Raw genomic sequence first — 24,370 nt, forward strand, 5'->3', positions numbered from 1 at the left:
CCACCTACTCATCTGACAAAGGGCTAATATCCAGAATCTACAATGAACTCAAACAAATTTACAAGAAAAAAACAAACAACCCCATCAAAAAGTGGGCAAAGGACATGAACAGACACTTCTCAAAAGAAGACATTTATGCAGCCAAAAAACACATGAAAAAATGCTCACCATCACTGGCCATCAGAGAAATGCAAATCAAAACCACAATGAGATACCATCTCACACCAGTTAGAATGGCAATTATTAAAAAGTCAGGAAACAACAGGTGCTGGAGAGGATGTGGAGAAATAGGAACACTTTTACACTGTTGGTGGGACTGTAAACTAGTTCAACCATTGTGGAAGTCAGTGTGGCGATTCCTCAGGGATCTAGAACTAGAAATACCATTCGACCCAGCTGTCCCATTACTGGGTATATACCCAAAGGACTATAAATCATGCTGCTATAAAGACACATGCACACGTATGTTTATTGCGGCATTATTCACAATAGCAAAGACTTGGAACCAACCCAAATGTCCAACAATGATAGACTGGATTAAGAAAATGTGGCACATATACACCATGGAATACTATGCAGCCATAAAAAATGATGAGTTCATGTCCTTTGTAGGGACATGGATGAAATTGGAAATCATCATTCTCAGTAAACTATCGCAAGAACAAAAAACCAAACACCGCATATTCTCACTCATAGGTGGGAATTGAACAATGAGAACACATGGACACAGGAAGGGGAACATCACACTCTGGGGACTGTTGTGGGTGGGGGGAGGGGGGAGGGATAGCATTGGGAGATATACCTAATGCTAAATGACGAGTTAGTGGGTGCAGCGCACCAGCATGGCACATGTATACATATGTAACTAACCTGCACATTGCGCACATGTACCCTAAATCCTAAAGTATAATAATAATAAATAAATAAATAAAAGAAAAAAAAAGAACATGAACAGGAATGGAAATTTAGACAGGTATGGAATTTTTGGATAATCTACTTTTTGAAGTTGCATTTTTGTTTTGAGAAGGGAGGCTTTTGCATTATTATTTTAGAATATAGTTCTTAGACCACAAAAATTTGATTTAGGATAGACTTGTTTCTCTTTTCAGTAAAATATATTTTAATTGATTTGGGAAGTTTATCGAAATATTATAAACAATATACTGCCCTAGGCACAAATGGAACATACCAAGATGAGTAATTTCTCTTCTTCAGGAATTCATAATCTAATATGGGAGCAATCTGGTAGCTGCTAACATCAAACAAATTAACTTTCTGTTGCTTTTTCCCCCCATGATGGTAGTTTTCTTCGTTAACCTAAATATGATTGCTTTTTCTTTTCTATTTTAATAGCAAATGCGTCAGAAAAGTAAGTAGCAAGCTAAAATTGAAGCCACACAGAAACTTGAACAGGTGAAAAATGAGCAGCAGCAGCAGCAACAACAGCAGTTTGGTTCTCAGCATCTTCTGGTGCAGTCTGGTTCAGATACCCCAAGTAGTGGGATACAGAGTCCTTTGACACCTCAGCCTGGCAATGGAAATATGTCTCCTGCACAGTCATTCCATAAAGAACTGTTTACAAAACAGCCACCCAGTACCCCTACGTCTACATCTTCAGATGATGTGTTTGTAAAACCACAAGCTCCACCTCCTCCTCCAGCCCCATCCCGGATTCCCATCCAGGGTAGTCTTTCTCAGGCTCAGACTTCTCAGCCACCTTCACCACAAGTGTTTTCACCTGGGTCCTCTAACCTATGACCACCATCTCCAATGGATCCATATGCAAAAATGGTTGGTACCCCTGGACCACCTCCTGTGGGCCATAGTTTTTCCAGAAGAAATTCTGCTGCACCAGTGGAAAACTGTACACCTTTATCATCGGTATCTAGGCCCCTTCAAATGAATGATACAACAGCAAATAGGCCATCCCCAGTCAGAGATTTATGTTCTTTCTCCACGACAAATAATGACCCCTATGCAAAACCTCCAGACACACCTAGGCCTGTGATGACAGATCAATTTCCCAAATCGTTGGGCCTATCCCGGTCTCCTGTAGTTTCAGAACAAACTGCAAAAGGCCCTGTAGCAGCTGGAACCAATGATCACTTTACTAAACCATCTCCTAGGGCAGATGTGTTTCAAAGACAAAGGATACCTGACTCATATGCACGACCCTTGTTGATACCTGCACCTCTTGATAGTGGTCCTGGACCTTTTAAGACTCCAATGCAACCTCCTCCATCCTCTCAGGATCCTTATGGATCAGTGTCACAGGCATCAAAGCGATTGTCTGTTGACTCTTATGAAAGGCCTGCTTTGACACGAAGACCTATAGGTAATTTTTCTCATAATCAGTCAAATGATCCATATAGTCAGCCTCCCCTAACCCCACATCCAGCAATGAATGAATCTTTTGCCCATCCTTCAAGGGCTTTTTCCCAGCCTGGAACCATATCAAGACCAACATCTCAGGACCCATACTCCCAACCCCCAGGAACTCCACGACCTGTTGTAGATTCTTATTCCCAATCTTCAGGAACAGCTAGGTCCAATACAGACCCTTACTCTCAACCTCCTGGAACTCCCCGGCCGACTACTGTTGACTCATATAGTCAGCAGCCCCCAACCCCAAGACCATCTACACAAACTGACTTGTTTGTTACACCTGTAAATAATCAGAGGCATTCTGATCCATATGCTCATCCTCCTGGAACACCAAGACCTGGAATTTCTGTCCCTTACTCTCAGCCACCAGCAACACCAAGGCCAAGGATTTCAGAGGGTTTTACTAGGTCCTCAATGACAAGACCAGTCCTCATGCCAAATCAGGATCCTTTCCTGCAAGCAGCACAAAACCGAGGACCAGCTTTACCTGGCCTGTTGGTAAGGCCACCTGATACATGTTCCCAGACACCTAGGCCCCCTGGACCTGGTCTTTCAGACACATTTAGCCGTGTTTCCCCATCTGCTGCCTGTGATCCCTATGATCAGCCTCCAATGACTCCAAGATCTCAGTCTGACTCTTTTGGAACAAGTCAAACTGCCCATGATGTTGCTGATCAGCCAAGGCCTGGATCAGAGGGGAGCTTCTGTGCATCTTCAGACTCTCCAGTGCACTCCCAAGGCCAGCAGTTCTCTGGTGTCTCCCAACTTCCTGGACCTGTGCCAACTTCAGGAGTAACTGATACACAGAATACTGTAAATATGGCCCAAGCAGATACAGAGAAATTGAGACAGGTAAAAACATTGTATGTTCTCGGTTTTAAATGTATTATTTGAGGAAGCTGTTCATTTCGTCAAACTGAGTAATTTCTACACAGGAGTTAATTTTTTATTTTTTTATTCTGTAGAGTTTGTCATACTGCAAAAAAGAAAAATGAAATTGATGAAATTAACACCAGTTTAATTTATTCTGTATCTGATTTCAGTCTTCACGAATTCGCAGGGGAATCCTTAAGTATTAAAGCTTTGTTTTGTGATAGTTGTCTGGCAAGGAAAAGGACCCAAATCATCAAATTATTTTTCCTAATATATTGAATAGTTAAATGTAACTGGTATTTTATCAAACTTTGAAACATTACCATGGCCACATAATGAAAGTATCAGGATTTAAAAAGCCACTAACCTGTCAGGCATGGTGGCGCATGCTTGTAATCCCAGCTACTTGAGAGGCTGAGACAGGAGGATCACTTGAGTCCAGGAATTTGAGGCCAGCCTGGGCAACATAGCAAGATCCCGTATCTAAAAATAAAAAGCCAGTAGCCTTTAAAAAGCCATTAATTATCACAAAGCCCAGTGATTTTTGTTTCTTCCCATTTAGCGGCAGAAGTTACGTGAAATCATTCTCCAGCAGCAACAGCAGAAGAACATTGCAGGTCGACAGAAGGGGTCACAGGACTCACCCGCAATGCCTCATCCAGGGCCTCTTCAACACTGGCAACCAGAGAATGTTAACCAGGCTTTCACCAGACCCCCACCTCCCTATCCTGGGAACATTAGGTCTCCTGTTGCCCCTCCTTTAGGACCTAGATATGCTGTTTTCCCAAAAGATCAGCGTGGACCCTGTCCTCCTGATGTTGCTAGTATGGGGATGAGACCTCATGGATTTAGGTAATGCTTTTAATTTCTTGCTGAATTTAAATTGCTATTAGAAGAGGGAAACAGAGCTGGGTGTGGTGGCTTGCGCCTGTAATCCTAGCTACTGGCTGAGGCAGGAGGATTGCTTGAGGCTAGGAGTTTGAGACCGGCCTGGGCAATATAGTGAGACCCCCCCCACCTCTTAAACAAATTTAAAAATTTTTAAAAAGAAATAGACAAATGAAGTTAGTATTAATCAGGAAGCTGTTACTGCTTTATACTTCTTTCTCCCCTTTGAAATATATATAACCAGCTATTTAGTGCTAATGAGAGGTCATAGACTTTTTTTCCTCTAAGAACTCTACAGACTCTGAAAACATTACCTTTGTTTTTAAGTATTAACTGTGTTAGCATTACCTTGCACCCTTAATGATGTAGTTTATCATATGACATCCTCAAAATGTAGCTATTCTGTGTAGGCAAAGCCTCCTACGATGTGATAAGACTTGTCCTCTCTCCAAATTTCTACCTTTTAACTTTACATTCTAAATTAATTTTAGGCTGGATGCAGTGGCTGAGGCCTGTAATCCCAATACTTTGGGAGGCCGAGGTGGGCGGATCACTTGAGGTCAGGAGTTCGAGACCAACCTGGCCAACATGGTAAAACCCTGCCTCTAGTAAAAATACAAAAATTGGCCAGCCATAGCGGCATGCACCGCGCCTGTATTCGCATCTACTCAGGAGGCTGAGACAAAAGGATCGCTTGAACCCAGGAGGCGGAGGTTGCAGTGAGCCGAGGTCACGCCACTGCACTCCAGCCTGGGAGACAGAACGAGGCTCTGTCTCAATTTAAAAAATAATAATAATAAATTTTAGAGATTTCCCAACTGAAAGGACTTTCCCTTTAGGAACTTTCCATGGTGAGATAGGGTTGTAAGTTAGTGGTGATAAATCATAAGAATGTTTCCTTTTTCAAAGTGGCTAAAGTCAAAGCCAAACCTATGCCCTAGTTATAATAAGGAAATAGTTCTTTAAGATATGCTTTTTAGTTTTATGTCTTTTAGTCTTATATCTACCTCCATGTTATATTCTTTTAGTTTCCTTTTCTTCTACCTTAGTTGTAATTTATGCCTCTTGCTACATTTTACATTCTGTGTAAGTTGCCTGTAATCTTACTCTTAATTTCCCTTTTTTCTTCCACCTTGTTATAATTTATGCCTCTTGCTATGCTTTGTATTCTGTGTAAGTTGCCTGTAATCCTGTCTAGAAGGAAGTACAATATAAAATAGTCCAACAATTTATTCATGTACTTAATCTTTATAGATGAGGCCTACTCGTCTTTTTCTCTAAGTTTAGTCTATCCCGTCATCAAACCTGTGCCTTTGTAGTCTCATGTCCTGAGGCCTGTAAGTCCCTCAATAGGTATGAAGACCTATCTTCATTCAAACATCCTCCCCAAATCAGCTTCCTCCATCAAACCTCCCTAAATGTAGATAAAAGAAACTCTTCCTGAAAAAGTCCAGTAGTAGTGTTCTTATCTCTGAACAATTGATTTCATCTGCTTGGTTGTTGTTCTTTCGTCTTCATTTTTGTTATCTGTTAAATCTTAAGCCTTTAGAGCTCAGATATGGTGTTCATTATAGGATTCTTAGCAAAATCTTACTTGCATATGAATACCTGTAAATACTTTTTAATGGTGATAGCTTTGCTTTTGTAAGTCATTGTATTTGGCAACATTTTGTATGTACAGTTTAATTGAAGACTTTTCTTTTTTTCAACTTAGCTCTAAATTTAACATAATACCTATTTGCTTTTTTTTTTTTTTTTTTTTTAAAGGATTTGGATTTCCAGGAGGTAGTCATGGTACCATGCCGAGTCAAGAGCGCTTCCTTGTGCCTCCTCAACAAATACAGGGATCTGGAGTTTCTCCACAGCTAAGAAGATCAATATCTGTAGATATGCCTAGGCCTTTAAATAACTCACAGATGAATAATCCAGTTGGACTTCCTCAGCATTTTTCACCACAGAGCTTGCCAGTTCAGCAGCACAACATACTGGGCCAAGCATATATTGAACTGAGACAAAGGGCTCTTGACGGAAGGCAATGGCTGCCTTTCAGTGCTCCACCTGGCAGCATTGTAGAGGCATCTTCTAATCTGAGACATGGAAACTTCATTCCCCAGCCAGACTTTCCGGGCCCTAGACACACAGAGCCCATGAGACGACCTCCCCAGGGTCTACCTAATCAGCTACCTGTGCACCCAGATTTGGAACAAGTGCCACCATCTCAACAAGAGCAAGGTCATTCTGTCCATTCATCTTCTATGGTCATGAGGACTCTGAACCATCCACTAGGTGGTGAATTTTCAGAAGCTCCTTTGTCAACATCTGTACCATCGGAAACAACGTCTGATAATTTACAGATAGCCACCCAACCTTCTGATGGTCTAGAAGAAAAACTCGATTCTGATGACCCTTCTGTGAAAGAACTGGATGTTAAAGACCTTGACGGGGTTGAAGTCAAAGACTTAGATGATGAAGATCTTGAAAACTTAAATTTAGATACAGAGGATGGCAAGGTAGTTGAATTGGATACTTTAGATAATTTGGAAACTAATGATCCCAACCTGGATGACCTCTTAAGGTCAGGAGAGTTTGATATCATTGCATATACAGATCCAGAACTTGACATGGGAGATAAGAAAAGCATGTTTAATGAGGAACTAGACCTTCCAATTGATGATAAGTTAGATAATCAGTGTGTATCTGTTGAACCAAAAAAAAGGAACAAAAAGACAAAACTCTGGTTCTCTCTGATAAACATTCACCACAGAAAAAATCCACTGTTACCAATGAGGTAAAAATGGAAGTACTGTCTCCACATTCTAAGGTGGAATCCAAATGTGAAACTGAAAAAAGTGATGAGAATAAAGATAATGTTGACACTCCTTGCTCACAGGCTTCTGCTCACTCAGACCTAAGTGATGGAGAAAAGACTTCTTTGCATCCTTGTGATCCAGATCTATTTGAGAAAAGAACCAATCGAGAAACTGCTGGCCCCGGTGCAAATGTCATTCAAGCATCCACTCAACTACCTGCTCAAGAGGTAGTAAACTCTTGTGGCATAACTGGATCAACTCCAGTTCTCTCAAGTTTACTTGCTAATGAGAAATCTGATAATTCAGACATTAGGCCATTGGGCTCTCCACCACCAACTCTGCCGGCCTCACCATCCAATCATGTGTCAAGTTTGCCTCCTTTAATAGCACCGCCTGGCCATGTTTTGGATAATACCATGAATTCTAATCTAACAGTAGTCTCTAGGGTAAACCATGTTTTTTCTCAGGGTGTGCAGGTAAATCCAGGATTCATTCCAGGTCAATCAACAGTTAACCACAATCTGGGGACAGGAAAACCTACAACTCAAACTGGGCCTCTAACAAGTCAGTCTGGTACCAGTAGCATGTCTGGACTCCAACAGCTAATGATTCCTCAAACATTAGCACAGCAGAATAGAGAGAGGCCCCTTCTTCTAGAAGAACAGTCTCTACTTCTACAGGATCTTTTGGATCAAGAAAGGCAAGAACAGCAGCAGCAAAGACAGATGCAAGCCATGATTCGTCAGAGATCAGAACCATTCTTCCCTAATATTGATAGGAGTTTTCTTGAGTCTCAACATACATTACTATGGGTATTAGAGTGGCATGCGATATGCTTATAAGATTTTATTATTAGAATTACAGTTGGAATAGAGCACTGAGTTTTTCTATTCCTCCTTGAGGGTTTTTTTTGTTTTGTTTGAGATGGAGTCTCACTGTGTCACCCAAGATGGAGTGCAGTGGCGCGATCTCGGCTCACTGCAACCTCCACCTCCCGGGTTCAAGTGATTGTCCTGCCTCAGCCTCCCGAGTAGCTGGGACTACAGACATGCGCCACCATGCCTGGCTAATTTTTGCATTTTTAGTAGAGGTGCAGGGTTTCACCATGTTGGCCAGGCTGGTCTCAAACTCCTGACCTCAGGTGATCTGCCTGCTTTGGCCTCCCAAAGTGCTGGAATTACAGGCATGAGCCACCCTGCCTGGCCCTCCTTGAGCTTTAGAATGAAAGCAGTTGACTGGGCACAGTGGCTCACGCCTGTAATCCTAGCACTTTGGGAGGCTGAGGCAGACAGATTGCCTCAGCTCAGGAGTTCCAGACCAGCCTGGGCAACACAGGACATGGATGAAGCTGGAAACCATCATTCTCAGCAAACTAATGCAGGAACAGAAAACCATACACTGCACGTTCTCACTCATAAGTGGGAGTTGAGCAATGAGAACACATGGACACAGGGAGGGGAACATCACACACCAGAACCTGTCGGGGGGTGGGGGGCTAGGGGAGGGATAGCATTAGGAGAAATACCTAATGTAGATGACGGGTTGATGGGTGCAGCAAACCACCATGGCATGTGTATACCTATGTAACAAACCAGCACATTCTGCACAAGTATCCCAGAATTTAAAGTATAATAATTAAAAAAAAATTACAAAAAATTAGCTGGGCATAGCAGCGTGCGCCTGTAGTCCCAGTTATTCGGGAGACAGAGGCAGGAGAATGGTGTGAACCCAGGAGGCGGAAGTTGCAGTGAGGCGAGATCGCGCCATTGCACTCCAGCCTGGGGGACAGAGCGAGACTCTGTCTCAAAAAAAAAATGAAAGCAATGAAGAGTTTTAGATTCTTTCCAGGTAAATTAAGAGATTCAAAACTGAGTTACAAACTTCCCTCAATTCTATTACTTATGGAATTGTTTAATAGAAACTAGTTGTCTTCTTAGTTCCTACATTCCAACCATTGTTGTCATATGTTTTCAGTCATGGAAGGATGCATTTAAGAAAATTGTGATGGAAATAAAGCTTCTTACTGTCCTTTTGTGTATGACAAATGCTTGGTGATTTTTTGCTATATAAACCTCTTTAACTTGTTTCTAATGGTTTACTGATTCTAAAAACAACAAAAGCAATGCAGTCAAAATGCCTCAGTGCCTCTAAGAATAAGAATTAGCAATCAAAGGGCACATGTCTAAGCAGTGTGCCTTATTCTAAATAATAAAATTGACATTCCATTTTATATATCCCCAATTTCATCATTTTGCTCCCTTTTTTTCGTTTGGATGCAAATAGGTTTTTTCTTAGTAGCTTCTTACTGAGAGGGTATACCCTTAAGAAATTGGTGCATTTTTCTTTTAAGAGTGATAACTAATTAGTAGAATTCCTTAGTATTGCAAATTCTTATTTGTGATGTTATATTTACTAAAGAAGCCATTCTGATTAGCACTGCAAAAGTTTGGATGAAAGGGAATTAATTGCATTGCTTTAGATTATTGCTTATAATCTCCCTTAAACTTGACTTTTTGTTTTAATTCCTGCAGGACTAAGGTATTAAAGCATGATTCAATTAAGGACTACTGAGATGCGATTAAACCCAGGATAAGGTTGCCATCTCAGAAATCTGTAATGATTATTAAATAATAAAGTTTAAGAGCTTGTAATATTTGAATTACTTCTTAGTGTACCTTGAACTAATTACTATGAAATAAGTAACTTTATATTTCTTTTCTAGATTTTGATGCAATTACAGATCCTATAATGAAAGCCAAAATGGTGGCCCTTAAAGGTATAAATAAAGTGATGGCACAAAACAATCTGGGCATGCCACCAATGGTGATGAGCAGGTAGGTGGAGTGGCTGCTTGTTTTTACTGGGCATCTAGACATTCATGAAATCATTACTAGTTTTTAGAAAAAACATACAGAAAATGGAAAGCCCTTGTTCTAGGAATGAACAATACTATTTAAGTTGTCATGGCATCAGCTCGATATGATCAGATATAAAATGCTATACCAATTTAAGAAATTAGTGTAAGAACCAGTTTAAGAGCATTAGTCTCAAGGATGGTAAATGTAAAACATCTTAAAAAGATTTGGAAGATTGGATTTCCTGATTACTCAAGTCGAAGTATTTAAGTCTGTGCTCTTTTAAATACCTTTAGAATTGTTCATGTTATCTAAGATTTTTTTCAGTTAAGACACTGTTAAAGCAATTATAAATTCAGTTCTAAAATAAAATGTTCCCAAGCCGGTTTTGAATCAGAAAAAGAAAGTTACAAGGAATAGATAAGAGGACAATTGGAAGTTGGGTTACAGAGTTTGTCTTTTCTCTCTTAGGAGAAAAACAGAAATTATGCATTAAAGAAGACAGTAGGGGTTATTTCAATATCTGAATTTTTGAAATTATGCCCTCTAAGGGTTATTAACCACAGGGCACTTTTTCTTAAATTTTGATCATGGACCACCATGAGAATTATGGGGTAATTTTTTTTTAAAATGCAGATTATTTTGCTCTACTGCAGACCTACTAAATAAGAATATCTGGAGATGGTTGCCTGTGTGTCTGTATTTTTAGCAAGCATCATGAATGAGTCTTACGTGTATTGCTATATGAGAACCTCTGTCAGTAAAGTAAGCATAGAGCCTCGATTTAGTCTAATTATCTTGTTGAAAAACTTTTATATAAAAAATGTGGATGATTATAGAATTTAATATAAAATTTGCACGAATTTAAGATGTATATATTTCAAAGAAATTTGAATTCTTAAGGGTATAGTTCTTTTCAGTTGTTGAGATACTTTGGACGTGGTTAAGAAGCATTTTTTAGATCAAAGTAGAGATAGTGGTTTCTAATGATTTTCATTATTGAGCAATATTTATTAACACTATTTCTCTGTCATAGAGGTTCCTGTTTTATGTCTTGAATCTTTTTGGATTCCAGTGAAGACTTTGAAATTCTCAGAATGTTTTATATGCAGAAAATTTAAAACATAGCATTACAAAGGAAATGATTATACTTGAAATATAGTTATTAAAATATAATTAAATTTATGGTATATATGCTCCTTAAAGTATTAACAAATTTAGCAATAAACCATAAGTTGAAAGTAATGATGAACATAACTAATCTATTAGGTGCCTGCAACACTCGATAGGAAAATAATCTGTCTTCTATTGGTGATAGTCGTGGTACTTGCTAATAATATTGTAGTTTCTATGTATATTCAAAACAAGGAAATGCTGAGTTTTATTTACTACTTAGTTTTGTTTTTGTTTTTGTTTCTGAGATGGAGTTTCGCTCTTGTTGCCCAGGATAGAGTGCAATGGCTCACTGAAGCCTTTACCTCCGAGGTTCAAGCGATTCTCCTGCATCAGCCTCTGGAGTAGCTGGGATTACAGGCACATGCCACCATGCCCAGCTAATTTTTGTATTTTTAGTAGAGACAGGGTTTCACCATGTTGGTCAGGCTGGTCTTGAACTCCTGACTTTGTGATCCGCCCACCTCATCCTCCCAAAGTGCTGGAATTACAGGCATGAGCCACTGCATCCGACCAGCACTTAGTTTTAAACATGGACCTCAGAATTTGAGGCCTTTCAGCATCTGATGCTCTTTTAGCATCATGCATCTGCTGGTTAGATACATTAGTCATGTATCAGGTATATGGCTTACTATTCTACTGACTGCTTTTTAGAAATGGAAGTGATAGTCCCTTCTTAAGAGTAGTGTGATATGTTGAGTTAGGATGATGGACCATGTGTGATATTCAGATTAGAAGATCATTTAGACCAGACCTGTAGCAGTGGGTAGGGTGACAGATGAATGAAAAACCTGAGTAACAAATTTAAAAACATATTCTATATCCTAATAGTACTTAAATAGTAATATACAGCATTTGGAATACATTTTGAAAATTGTATGTATATCTTGATATATTAAAGCATTTGATAATGCCAGAGGAAATATTTTCATGTAAGTAATAATGCTTCTGTGAAGTTTTTATAGTCTTAATTAGAATGAGTAACATTTCTCTAAACACATTTAACCATGCAGACTGATCTTGGTCAGTCGTCTATTTTTGGTTTGCTTTAACATTAGATATAGAAATGTATGAAAATGTATGAAAATTCTTAAATTGGGAAATGTCTTTTGTTTTAGAATATAAAATAAGCTCTCAATTAATTTTTAACAAAGACTGGAATGAGAAAACATTTCCTTAGAGTTTATGTTATAAAACTAAATCAACTTATTTTTATTCTGAAGTCTTAAATTCATTTTATTGTAAGGTGGAGTGAGGCACATAATAGAGAGTAAAACCTCTAGAGTCAGCCTAGCTGGCTTCTTATTGCAGCCCTACTAGTCCTTGTGGGGAAGGTTACGGAATATCTCTGAATCTTACTTTCATCGTAAGTAACATGAGGGTGCTAAGAGCACACACTTCAAAGAATTACAGTGAGGATCACATCTGCTCAGTACATGAAAGGTAGGGCTTTAGTGTTTTGATGAAGAAATTGCCACTATTCTACTCTGGAAGAGAAAACTGTTAAGCACCTAATAGAGTTTTTAATTAATATTAATAATTTCTAAACGCTCATCATTTGATACTTGTGTACCCTGTTTTGACAGGTTCCCTTTTATGGGCCAGGCGGTAACTGGAACACAGAACCTTGGACCACAGGCCATTCCTCACGTAACACTGCCTGTAATGAGTCACTCTAGAATGCACGCTTTTCTGTTTCCCAGCAAACTCATGCTTTAGAGTAAGGCCCCTGCTAGAGAGTAGTACTAGGTTTGTGCAGAAGTAATTGCGGATTTCACCATATGCCATTTGCCAGTGGCAAAAACCACAATTACTTTTTCACCAACCTAAATAGTAGCCTTATTATCAGCACAGCCAAAAGTAACCAAAAATACATTTTACTGCTTTTTAAACAAAAGACAAATTAAGGTTAAAAAAATTGGCTGTGATTTCTGAAAAGGATTTATAAACTTAGGGGTTAAAAGTCACTTGATGGCAAAACCAAATGCTCAGGACTTTTGGTTTTATTTTTATTTACTTATTTTTAACTCCAGAAGGACATTTTCATGTCCTGCATTTTGGAATTAAACCCATTATATTTAAAACGAGGTAAAAAGTAAGTAAGTACTAGAAGACGGCGGGGCACGGTGGCTCACGCCTCTAATCCCAGCACTTTGGGAGGCCGAGATGGGCAAATTATGAAGTCAGCAGTTTGAGACCAGCCTGACCAACATAATGAAACCCCGTCTCTACTAAAAATACAAAAATTAGTCAGGCGTGGTGGCGCGCACCTATAGTCCCAGCTACTTGGGAGTCTGAGGCAGGAGAATCGCTTGAACCCGGGAGGCAGAGGTTGCAGTGAGCCGAGATCACGCCACTGCACTCCAGCTTGGGTGACAGAGAGAGACTCCACCCCAAAACAAAAACAAACAAAGCAACTAGAAAACAATATGCTATATTTGTTTTTTCCTTTTTTCTTCCCATCCTTGTTGAAAAATATGCTATATTCTTAATATAATCTCAAGCAGTATCTGGGGAAGTAAAACTCGTGTAGTATTTTTGTCAGTGATTTTTTTTTATAAAGGGAGCGACCTACTATAATATATGTCTTGTTTTCTTCCTTGCCCTGCCAGTTATGCTTTAGATTTATTATGCTGATAATTATATTCTTCTCATTATTAAAAGAGGAAACAGAAGCAAGCCATTTGATATAATGGGAAAAGCATAGCCTTTATAGCTGAGTTTTTTAAAGAAATTATAGTTCCACTATGAATTTACTGTGCAACTTTGGGTGAATTCTTTAGCCTCTTGTTTTTTAACATGTCAAATGTTAAACCAACTGCTTTGTAGCATTGTGAAGATTGCACATAATACATTCTGGCTGCTAGTATAAGCTTATAATTATTACCTTGTATACAGCTCATGTTAAGGAGAACTTGTGACAACTGGATAAACATTTTTCAACATTAATTTGTTAGGTGATTATCAGGGACTTGTAAGATTAATAACTGCTTGTTCAGTTACCTGGAAGAAATAAGACTTTTAACTTGAAAATAAAACGAATTAAATACTTTTTATTTACTTATTTTTTTAATTTTTTTGGGAACAGGATCTTACTGTGTTGCGCAGGCTGGCCTCAAACACCTGGGCTCAAGCACTCCTACCACCTCAGCCTCCCAAGTAGCCGGGACTACAGATGTGTGTAGAAAATAAGACTAATATTTTTATTAACTTATTTTTCTTTTATATTTGTGCATGTTAGAGACATTAGTTTTTGTTATAAATAACCATGCTGTGGAGTGGCATTTAGTCAATCTGGAACTTGTGTTTGATTGAAGAAGAAACCAGGTAAACTTCATCAAAACGTGAGTTTTTTTATATAGATCTCTCGCTTAGTATTAGCAGTAATTGATTTGCCCTGAATTATATTTCTGATGAATAATCCTTTACCTCAAGCATAATTGTTTTCAGCCAAAATCTAGACAGTGTGGTAGTTGAGAGATAGTAATAAGAATTCAGAATTAGGTTGCCACCACTAAATTCATTCTACTTTTTATAAAAAAACCTTTAAAAGATATCTTAGGAAATTAAAGGGTTTTTTCTTCCATTTCTTTTTCTTTCTTTCTTTTGAAGTTTTTTCCCCCCTTTAACTGAAATGTGGAATAAACATATTTGTAAATTTTACTTATTTTAGGATGGCAGTATAACACATCAGATTTCTAGGCCTAATCCTCCAAATTTTGGTCCAGGCTTTGTCAGTAAGTATAAATCTAATAAGTTAATGTTTTCTGGGGATTGCTTGTCTGCACTCTATGTGTGCTGTTCTAAACCTGAAGTGAGTGTAGGTACACCAGTTCAAGCCCAGGTGCCCTCCTGTCTTATTAAACATCACTGCCCTATTAGGCAACTCTTCTTCAAGGTGTGTGTTTTCATTGCTTTTTTCACTGTGCATGAAGAATTATAGTTACAGAAAAGTATTTTAATACAGAAAAACCATCTTCCCCATTCTCTCAATATTGTTGCTGTTTTTGTATACAGATTGGGCACTTTACAGTCTATAGAATTAAACCACGTTTTGCTCTAAGAACTGTCTTCCTAAGTGACAAGGACACTAAATGGGAAAAACAAAGGGATTATACTTAGCAATAAGTTGGGTTAGCAGCATGGTGTAAAGGTCAGGTGTGCAAGGTGCCCCTGAATCCTTTCTAGTTATTTGCAGGGGTCCCAAGGTGGTTCAGGATAGTGTTTAAAGTTCTCCCCGAACTGAACCTTTCTGAAATCTTCAGACTGTTTAGCTAACTTTTTTTTCACCATTATTTTTCATTTTGCTTACCTCTGCTCTCCTGGTTCCAGAAACCAGAAAGGCTTTCCTTGCGGTAGGTCTCATTCTACCAGAAGCAGAACTTCTGAAATCTTGTGAAAAAGCCTGTTCTTAAAAAACGCCCTTCAAATTTAGTAGACTAGATTTCAAGTTCATACATGTACTGGAACTTCTGGGTTTAGGAACAAACCCAAAGTCTGACCTTTTGAAATTCCCCCTACATTAATTGTTACTATAATTTGAATACGTATTTGCATTAAAAACAAGTAAAGAACTATACCAACTGGCTTTTTCTGGCTTTATTGTGCCCATTGGCTTTGATTGGATTCTTAATGTATGACAATATTCTGTTATCAATGATGTTATTTTCAGCGAATGTCCTTCTTAGAAATGTATTTATTCATTTCTTTGTCTTGTAGTGAGTCAAAAAGATATATTCAGAATTTCACTACATACGATGACTTTTTTTTCCCCCCTTGGACTGGGTATCAATGAAATAAAGTGCCCTTAAAGAATAAAGAAGAGAATATTGGTACAAAATGAAGAGATATAGCCATTTGGGGAGAATTACTGGCAGTTGTAAAAGTAGAAAATGTTTTGCTTGGTTAACTATTCCCTCCCCTTATTTTAAAAAATATAAACTACAGAATAATAATTACCAATGTTTTCAACTTATGGATTTCCTTTATAAGTCATAGACTTTAAATTATTCCATTCTAAAACATTCTGGGTTCCCTTTCTCTCTGTTTAGGATATTTTCTCATTATTAAGAAATAGGAAAGAACTTATAAACTCAGGAAAATTAACATGGGAAGTGATTTCCTAGTCTATGCACTAGACGTTGATGGGATATGTCTTTGTCTCTTCAAAATCTGTAAAGTCGTATTCATAAAATGCATGTATACCTTAGTATGTAGCTTGGCTTGTGGGTTAGAGAATTTGTTTAGTAAAAAAAAGAATTTCATTACATAAGTCTGCTTTTCCAAGATTGGATTTGTAATATTTATAAGTGCTAAGTTAACCAGTATCTCAAGAATGTGCATTCTCTGGCTTTCTCAATTAAATATTTTTCTAAAATCTGATATTTTATCATTATATAGTGGTCTAATATTTAGTATTGTGTTTTCAAATTTCCTATTATGTGGTCATGGTGAAACTACTTCCTCACAAAATGGATTTGTGTAACTTATAATGTTGGACTCTTTAGAAAATTAACACAACTGAATTTTAATTTTTCCTCAGATGATTCACAGCGTAAGCAGTATGAAGAGTGGCTCCAGGAGAACCAACAGCTGCTTCAAATGCAGCAGAAGTATCTTGAAGAACAAACTGGTGCTCACAGAAAATCTAAGAAGGCCCTTTCAGCTAAACAACGTACTGCCAAGAAAGCTGGGTGTGAATTTCCGGAGGAAGATGCAGAACAACTCAAGCATGTTACTGAACAGCAAAGCATGGTTCAGAAACAGCTAGAACAGGTAATAAATAGGTTTGCAAAATAGAAACTACCAACAATTGATGAGTAGAATGTTTTGGTGTGTCGTCCATTAGTGACTTTGACTAGTGATTTTTTTTGACTAGTATTAAATGGCATTAAAAGTACATTGCCAAAAACTGACAGCTCTGAGACCTCTTAGTAACTGCAGCCATAACAGCTCCAGTTTTTACTTAGAGTGATGGTCACAGCACATACTAAATAAATGACACAAAAGAGATTGAGTCTCATAATTTCGACTTCGAAGAACTGTTTTCAACCTTAGTATAGTTGGAGACATTATTTTTTTTTCTGCACTAAGAAATCACTGCAAAGACCATGTTTCCATTATACATCATTGAGAGTATTCAACTCAACTGAGGACCGAGCTCATGGGGAGATACTGGGTTTAGTTTGGAATAAGAATTGGGGGCCCAGGAAGTATTTTTGTTTACTTGGAGTTGATATTATTATTATTTCTTAATGTTTTGGTCTTAAAATACATTAGTATGTCTTATCTGAAGGACTGTTCCAGAAAAATGAAATCATTTTGCCATTATCTTCTATTATAAACCAGATGTTTATCAGAATATTTAAACTGAATAATATACTGGAAAAGAACATGTAAAAATTGTATTTAAAATAAAACAATAGTAGTGTACAAAATGGGTTCAGAGCCAACTCCTAGGTATATTTACCCAAGTAAATTAAAAACTTAAGGTTCAGGCCAGGCGTGGTGGTTCATACCTATAATTCCAGCACTTTGGGAGGCCGAGGTGGGTGGATCACTTGAGGTCAGGAGTTTGAGACCAGCCTGGCCAACATGGTGAAACCCCGTCTCTACTAAAAATACAAAAATTAGCTAAGTATGGTGGCGTGTGCCTGTAATCCCAGCTGTTTGGGAGGCTGAGGCAGGAGAATCCCTTGAACCAAGGAGTCAGATGTGGTGAGCCGAACTTGCACCACTGTACTCCAGCCTGGCGACAAAGTGAGACTCCATCTCAAAAAAAAAAAAAAAAAAAAAATGTGAGTGCTCTATAATGAACACTGTAGGAAGCACTTCCATTTACGTTGTCTTATCTACATCTTTCTGAAGGAGTTAGTATTATCCCCATTTTACAAACTGATTCATTGTAGAGGTTATAAACACTGTGTACATGTGGCCAGGCGCAGTGGCTAATGCCTGTAATCCCAGCACTTTGGGAAGCCAAGGCGGGCGGATCACCTGAGGCCAGGAGTTCGAGACCAGTCTGGCCAACATGGCAAAACCCGTCTCTACTAAAAATACAAAAAGTTAGCCAGGCATGGTGGCAGGTGCCTGTAATCCCAGCTGCTTGGGAGGTTGAGGCAGGAGAATTGCTTGAACCTGGGAGGTGGAGGCTGCAGTGAGCCGAGATTGCACCATTGCACTCCAGCCTGGGCAACAAGAACAAAACTCTTGTCTCAAAAACAAAACAAAACCAAAAAATACCCCCACTGTACATGTTTGCTTATAACTATTAGATTACGGATTTGGACTCAAGTGTCTTACCTTCAAACCACAGCTACCACCATAACGTACCAACAATAAGGTGATTATAATTCCAATTGTTTAAAACTAGGATTATTCCAGAATGAAAGGTTTCTTTTCTCTTTAAATCTACTCTCTGGGTTCGTGTTTACTGTAGGTTAATATTCTTGTAAAGATATGTTTAATAAAGTATATATTTTTTTTAACACTTTCATTGCTGTCTGGCATATTTGTACAAGGTCTTTTGATGAGGGCCTAATTTTTGCATATCCATGGATCAAATCCTATTTAGAAGCTATAATACTTGAAAAATGGGATACATCATCTATTACATAGTTGCCAAAGATCCAGTATAATCATATTAAGATAAGCAGTTGATGGTAATGTTTTAAAAAGTATTATAAAATGTCATGGGAAAGACATGGATGACCACCTTATATATCCCAGATACTGTTGTAGGTGCTTTCTGTACTTTCTTACTACTTCACCAACCAATGGTAATTTCTCAGTTCTAACCAGTAAACTGGCCAGGAAAAATAAGAAAATAGGAGTTACACAACTGTTGAAGAAGAGATCAAACACGATTACTTGCAGAAAATATTAGTCTACCTGGGGAACCCAAGAAAATACTTTGAAAAACTATTAGAACTCCTGGGTTTAGTATATTAGCATAATATTTATCTAAAAATTGAATGATGTTGAAAGATATACACATCCTTTTGCATTCCTTCTTTCCCTAGCTTGCTGAATGAGATGGTGAGGTTCTCCAGAACATAGATTGCGTCTTGATTGATATCTGGTCTGTAGTATTGAGCACATTGGGACACAAAGGTTTTTGGAATGAATTAATTAATTGATATTAGCCATTATACTAAGAGACTATTTACAGACTATTCAAAATACTGCCTCGGAGCTTGTATAGATTTCAGAAATTATAATTTGAGTGTTAGCCATTAAATTGAAAGTGTTCAACAAATTTAGTCTTTTTAATCTGGGTGGGGGGTGTGATATTCGTGCTGGTAATTCATCTTGTCTTAAAATGTACAATTTATATATTTAAGAAATGAAATCTTAACATTTAAATGGTTCAAGTTTGAGTTAAGTCTCTTATTCTAACATTGTATATTAATGTAATTTCTAGGACATCAAAATTAGCTGCTTGTGTAACTTTTTTATTGTATATTTTTTATGTATAGTATAAATAGTATATATGAGTTTCACCATAAGATTTTAATACTTATTTTACAAAACTGTTTTTGGTATTTCATATGTGAAGCACTTTTACAGATAACTTTATAAAAATCCTGTTGTTAAAGAGATTGACAGTCGTTAGTTAACGCTTATCAATTCAATTTTTTGTGACTTTTGCAGTTACCCAAGAAAAATATGTTTGCTTCTACAGGGCCAAACTGCCCTCTGTGTAACCTCAACCACAGTCATCAGCCAGTGTTTTACTTCAGTACCTATGCTGTATAGAAATGAGTAATGATGCATTTTGTTATTCCGGATTTGTAAACAACAGAAAGAACATGGTGAATTGATTGAAGATTATCGGATCAAACAGCAGCAACAGCAGCAGCAATGTGCGATGGCCCCACCTACCATGATGCCCAGTGTCCAGCCCCAGCCACCCGTAATTCCAGGTGCCACTCCACCCACCATGAGCCAACCCACCTTTCCCATGGTGCCACAGCAGCTTCAGCACCAGCAACACACAACAGTTATTTCTGGCCATACTAGCCCTGTTAGAATGCCCAGTTTACCTGGATGGCAACCCAACAGTGCTCCTGCCCACCTGCCCCTCAATCCTCCTAGAATTCAGCCCCCAATTGCCCAATTTCCAATAAAAACTTGTACACCAGCCCCAGGGACAGTCTCAAATGCAAATCCAGAGAGTGGACCACCACCTCGGGTAGAATTTGATGACAACAATCCCTTTAGTGAAAGTTTTCAAGAACGGGAACGTAAGGAACGTTTACAAGAACAGCAAGAGAGACCTAACGGATCCAACTCATGCAGGAGGTAGATAGACAAAGAGCTTTGCAGCAGAGGATGGAAATGGAGCAGCATGGCATGGTGGGCTCTGAGATAAGTAGTAGTAGGACATCTGTGTCCCAGATTCCCTTCTACAGTTCCGACTTACCTTGTGATTTTATGCAACCTCCAAGACCCCTTCAGCAGTCTCCACAACACCAACAGCAAATGGGGCAGGTTTTACAGCAGCAGAATATACAAGGATCAATTAATTCACCCTCCACCCAAACTTTCATGCAGACTAATGAGCAAAGGCAGGTGGGCCCTCCTTCATTTGTTCCTGATTCACCATCAATCCCTGTTGGAAGCCCAAATTTTTCTTCTGTTAAGCAGGGACATGGAAATCTTTCTGGGACCAGCTTCCAGCAGTCCCCAGTGAGGCCTTCTTTTACACCTGCTTTACCAGCAGCACCTCCAGTAGCTAATAGCAGTCTCCCATGTGGCCAAGATTCTACTATAACCCATGGACACAGTTATCCGGGATCAACCCAATTGCTCATTCAATTGTATTCTGATATAATCCCAGAGGAAAAAGGGAAAAAGAAAAGAACAAGAAAGAAAAAAAGAGATGATGATGCAGAATCCACCAAGGCTCCATCAACTCCCCATTCAGATATAACTGCCCCCACCAACTCCAGGCATCTCAGAAACTACCTCTACTCCTGCAGTGAGCACACCCAGTGAGCTTCCTCAACAAGCCGACCAAGAGTCAGTGGAACCAGTCGGCCCATCCACTCCCAATATGGCAGCAGGGCAGCTATGTACAGAATTAGAGAATAGTGATTTCTCACAAGCAACTCCAAATCAACAGACTTATGCAAATTCAGAAGTAGATAAGCTCTCCATGGAAACCCCTGCCAAAACAGAAGAGATAAAATTGGAAAAGCCTGAGACAGAGTCCTGCCCAGGCCAAGAGGAGCCTAAATTGGAGGAACAGAATGGTAGTAAGGTAGAAGGAAAAGCTGTAGCCTGTCCTGTCTCCTCAGCACAGAGTCCTCCCCATTCTGCTGGGGCCCCTGCTGCCAAAGGAGACTCAGGGAATGAACTGCTGAAACACTTGTTGAAAAATAAAAAGTCAGCTTCTCTTTTGAATCAAAAACCTGAGGGCAGTATTTGTTTGGAAGATGACTGTACAAAGGATAATAAACTAGTTGAGAAGCAGAACCCAGCTGAAGGACTGGTAAGTGTAAATCATAAAAACGACAACTTTTTTCTTTTGTTTTAAATTATACTTACAGCAGATTAGTGCCAGCAACTATATTTCCACATTATTCTACAATCTTTTTATTCTAAAGGACCATTTTTTATTTTGTCATTTCTACCTCTCTGGAACCCATGTTTTTACTTATATCTAAACTATATTAAATAATAATTTGTTTACTATTTTTTGAAAAGCAAAGGCATGTATTGCATTTCATATATAACGTGATGTGTAGCAACTGGTTATTACCACATTGAGTTGATATGACTAAAGCAAAGTAAGTAAATGTCTATGTACTTTATTGTAAATAAGTGATTAATTTCCATTAACCTCTTTAAAATGTAGAGGATAGCCCATGCACCCCTATTAATACCCTTGGCACTCTTAGGGATACCACACTGGGAAGCTATTGTGTGGTTACAGTGTTGTATTGATACTTAATGTAATGTTACATGTAGATACTATCTTGTAGTTTTCCATGTATCAATTTTCTATCAGTTTTAAGTTATTAACATTTAATTTGCTTTTTTTTTACATTTATATGAAGAGCTAACTTGTAAATATACCTTTACAAGAATCCGCCCCCTTTATTTCAGTTAACTTCATTAAGATAGTTCCAAAACTGGAGTTTCTGAGTCATGGGAATTGGTCTGCTTAATAGCTCTTGCCTGTTTATCTTTCAGAAGGTGCAGTGCCATTACCATTGCATTCATAAAGCTGTACCTAGAGAGCTTCTCAAGTTGGATTTCATTTTCATATTTTAATTAAGGGTTGAGTGGTATATTTAGTTGTCTAGTTTTTTAATTTTAAGATTGTTAATGAAGCTCATCTTTTTGCAAGTGTTGCTTTTTTTCTTGTCTTTGACCATTCAGTAGAGATTGAGTGTTGACTTGATAGATTTGTGTAATTTTTGTAAATTTTACTGGTTATGCTTTTACAGTTGTCACCAGTAAATATAGACAACTCTCCAGCACAATCTCCATCCACTTTCTCCAAGACATCTTATACGCTGAGGAGTACTGAATAACTTGCAGCCTTCTGTCTTTTTACCTTTCTATGTATACCACATGCTGCTGCTTCTGCCTGTTCTGTTCTCCCTTCTTATATACGTCTGGACAATATATTTTTATCTTTTGAAATGCAGTTCTTGAGTCATCTTTTTCCAGATACCTTTCTCACCTCTCCCAATCTCAAATATGTGTTGATGCTCGTGTTCTCACATAGCATTTTCTGTTGTACCACTTAACATTATTTAAATAGCTCCTTGAAGGAGGTAGGCTACATTTTGAGCATGTTTATATTAAAATTTGTGCTGTATAAGAATGTTTAATGGCATGGGGAACAACCACGTCAAGTTTAAAAAGTAGCCCCTCCCCCCAAATTAAAGTGTGATTTAAATAAATATATATAGTGACTTAAATATATATAAATATATAAATATATAAAAATATATAAATATATAAAAATATGTAAATATAGAAATATATAAATATATAAATATATGTAAATATATAAATATATAAATATATAAATATATGTAAATATATAAATATATAAATATATAAATATAAGTAAATATATAAATATATAAAAATATGTAAATATAAAAATATATATAAATATATAAATATATAAATATATGAATATATAAATATATATAAATTATAAATATATATAAATATATGAATATATAAATATATATAAATATATAAATATATAAATATATAAATATACAAATATATGAATATATATAAATATATAAATATATGAATATATATAAATATATAAATATATAAATATATATAAAAATATATAAATATATAAATATATGAATATATAAATAAATATCTATAAATATATAAATATATGAATATATATAAATATATAAAAATATAAAAATATAAATATATGAATATATATAAATATATGAATATATATAAATATATAAATATATATAAATATATATAAATATATATAAATATATAAATATATAAATATATATAAATATATAAATATATAAATATATATATATAAATATATAAATATAAATAAATATATAAATATAAATATATATAATATATAAAAATATATATAAATATATAAAAATATATAAATATATATAAATATATATATAAACATATATATAGAGAGAGAGACAGAGAGAGAATTAAGAAATTTTTTAGGTTCTTGCCACTCAGAGTGCAGTCCTTGGGGATCCGCAGCATCCACATCAGGTGGGAGCTTTGTAACACACGCAGAATCTCCTGCCACACACCTACTTCTCAGAATGTGAGCCTTAACAAGATTCCCAGGTGATTCCTGTGCATCTGAAGGGGGGAGAAGTACTGCTCTAGGCAGGTGATTCTCAAAACTAAAGTGTGAGGAGCACCAGGAGGGCTTGTTAAACCAAGACTGCTGGGCACCAGCCCCAGTATTTCTGATTCTGTAGGTCTGGGTGGGACCAGATAATCTGCATTTCTAAACCAGTTCTAGATGCTGCTGCCGCCCTGGAGACTCCCCTTGAGAGCCACAGAACTAGCCTGGAGATGAGCAGTCTGAGCCTGCTTTCGCCTCCCTCCATGAGCTAAGAATGGCTTTTACATTTTTAAATGGTTGAAAAAAAATCTAAGGAAGAGGAGTATTTTGTGACACATAAAAATTATACAAAATTCAAATTTGTCCGTGAATTTTAAAAGTTTTATTTGAACGCAGCCAAGCCCATTGATCTATGAATTGTTTATGGCTGCTTTTGAAGTACAAGGGCAGAGTTGAGTAATTATGCCAGGGCCTGTATGGCCCACAAAGGCTTACAATATTTACCATCTGGCTCTTTACATAAAAATGTTGCCATCCATGCGCTAAACTATTTA

The 24,370-nt window shown here is 37.4% G+C and overlaps 1 protein-coding gene across 1 annotated transcript in view; it reads left to right on the plus strand.

The window, feature by feature from the left end:
• Window positions 1–24,370, plus strand: part of LOC129016872 (histone-lysine N-methyltransferase 2C-like) — a 61,630-nt gene that overhangs the window by 21,488 nt on the left and 15,772 nt on the right. The window contains 12 exon segments of the mRNA XM_063661277.1: window positions 948–973; window positions 1,354–3,237; window positions 3,821–4,115; window positions 5,914–6,852; window positions 6,855–7,736; window positions 9,679–9,790; window positions 12,571–12,634; window positions 14,658–14,721; window positions 16,527–16,759; window positions 19,749–20,264; window positions 20,267–20,923; window positions 20,925–21,479. Coding sequence (XP_063517347.1) covers window positions 948–973; window positions 1,354–3,237; window positions 3,821–4,115; window positions 5,914–6,852; window positions 6,855–7,736; window positions 9,679–9,790; window positions 12,571–12,634; window positions 14,658–14,721; window positions 16,527–16,759; window positions 19,749–20,264; window positions 20,267–20,923; window positions 20,925–21,479 — 6,227 coding nt within the window.

The sequence above is a fragment of the Pongo pygmaeus genome, chromosome 1 (assembly GCF_028885625.2).
Source record: "Pongo pygmaeus isolate AG05252 chromosome 1, NHGRI_mPonPyg2-v2.0_pri, whole genome shotgun sequence".
NCBI lineage: Eukaryota > Metazoa > Chordata > Mammalia > Primates > Hominidae > Pongo > Pongo pygmaeus.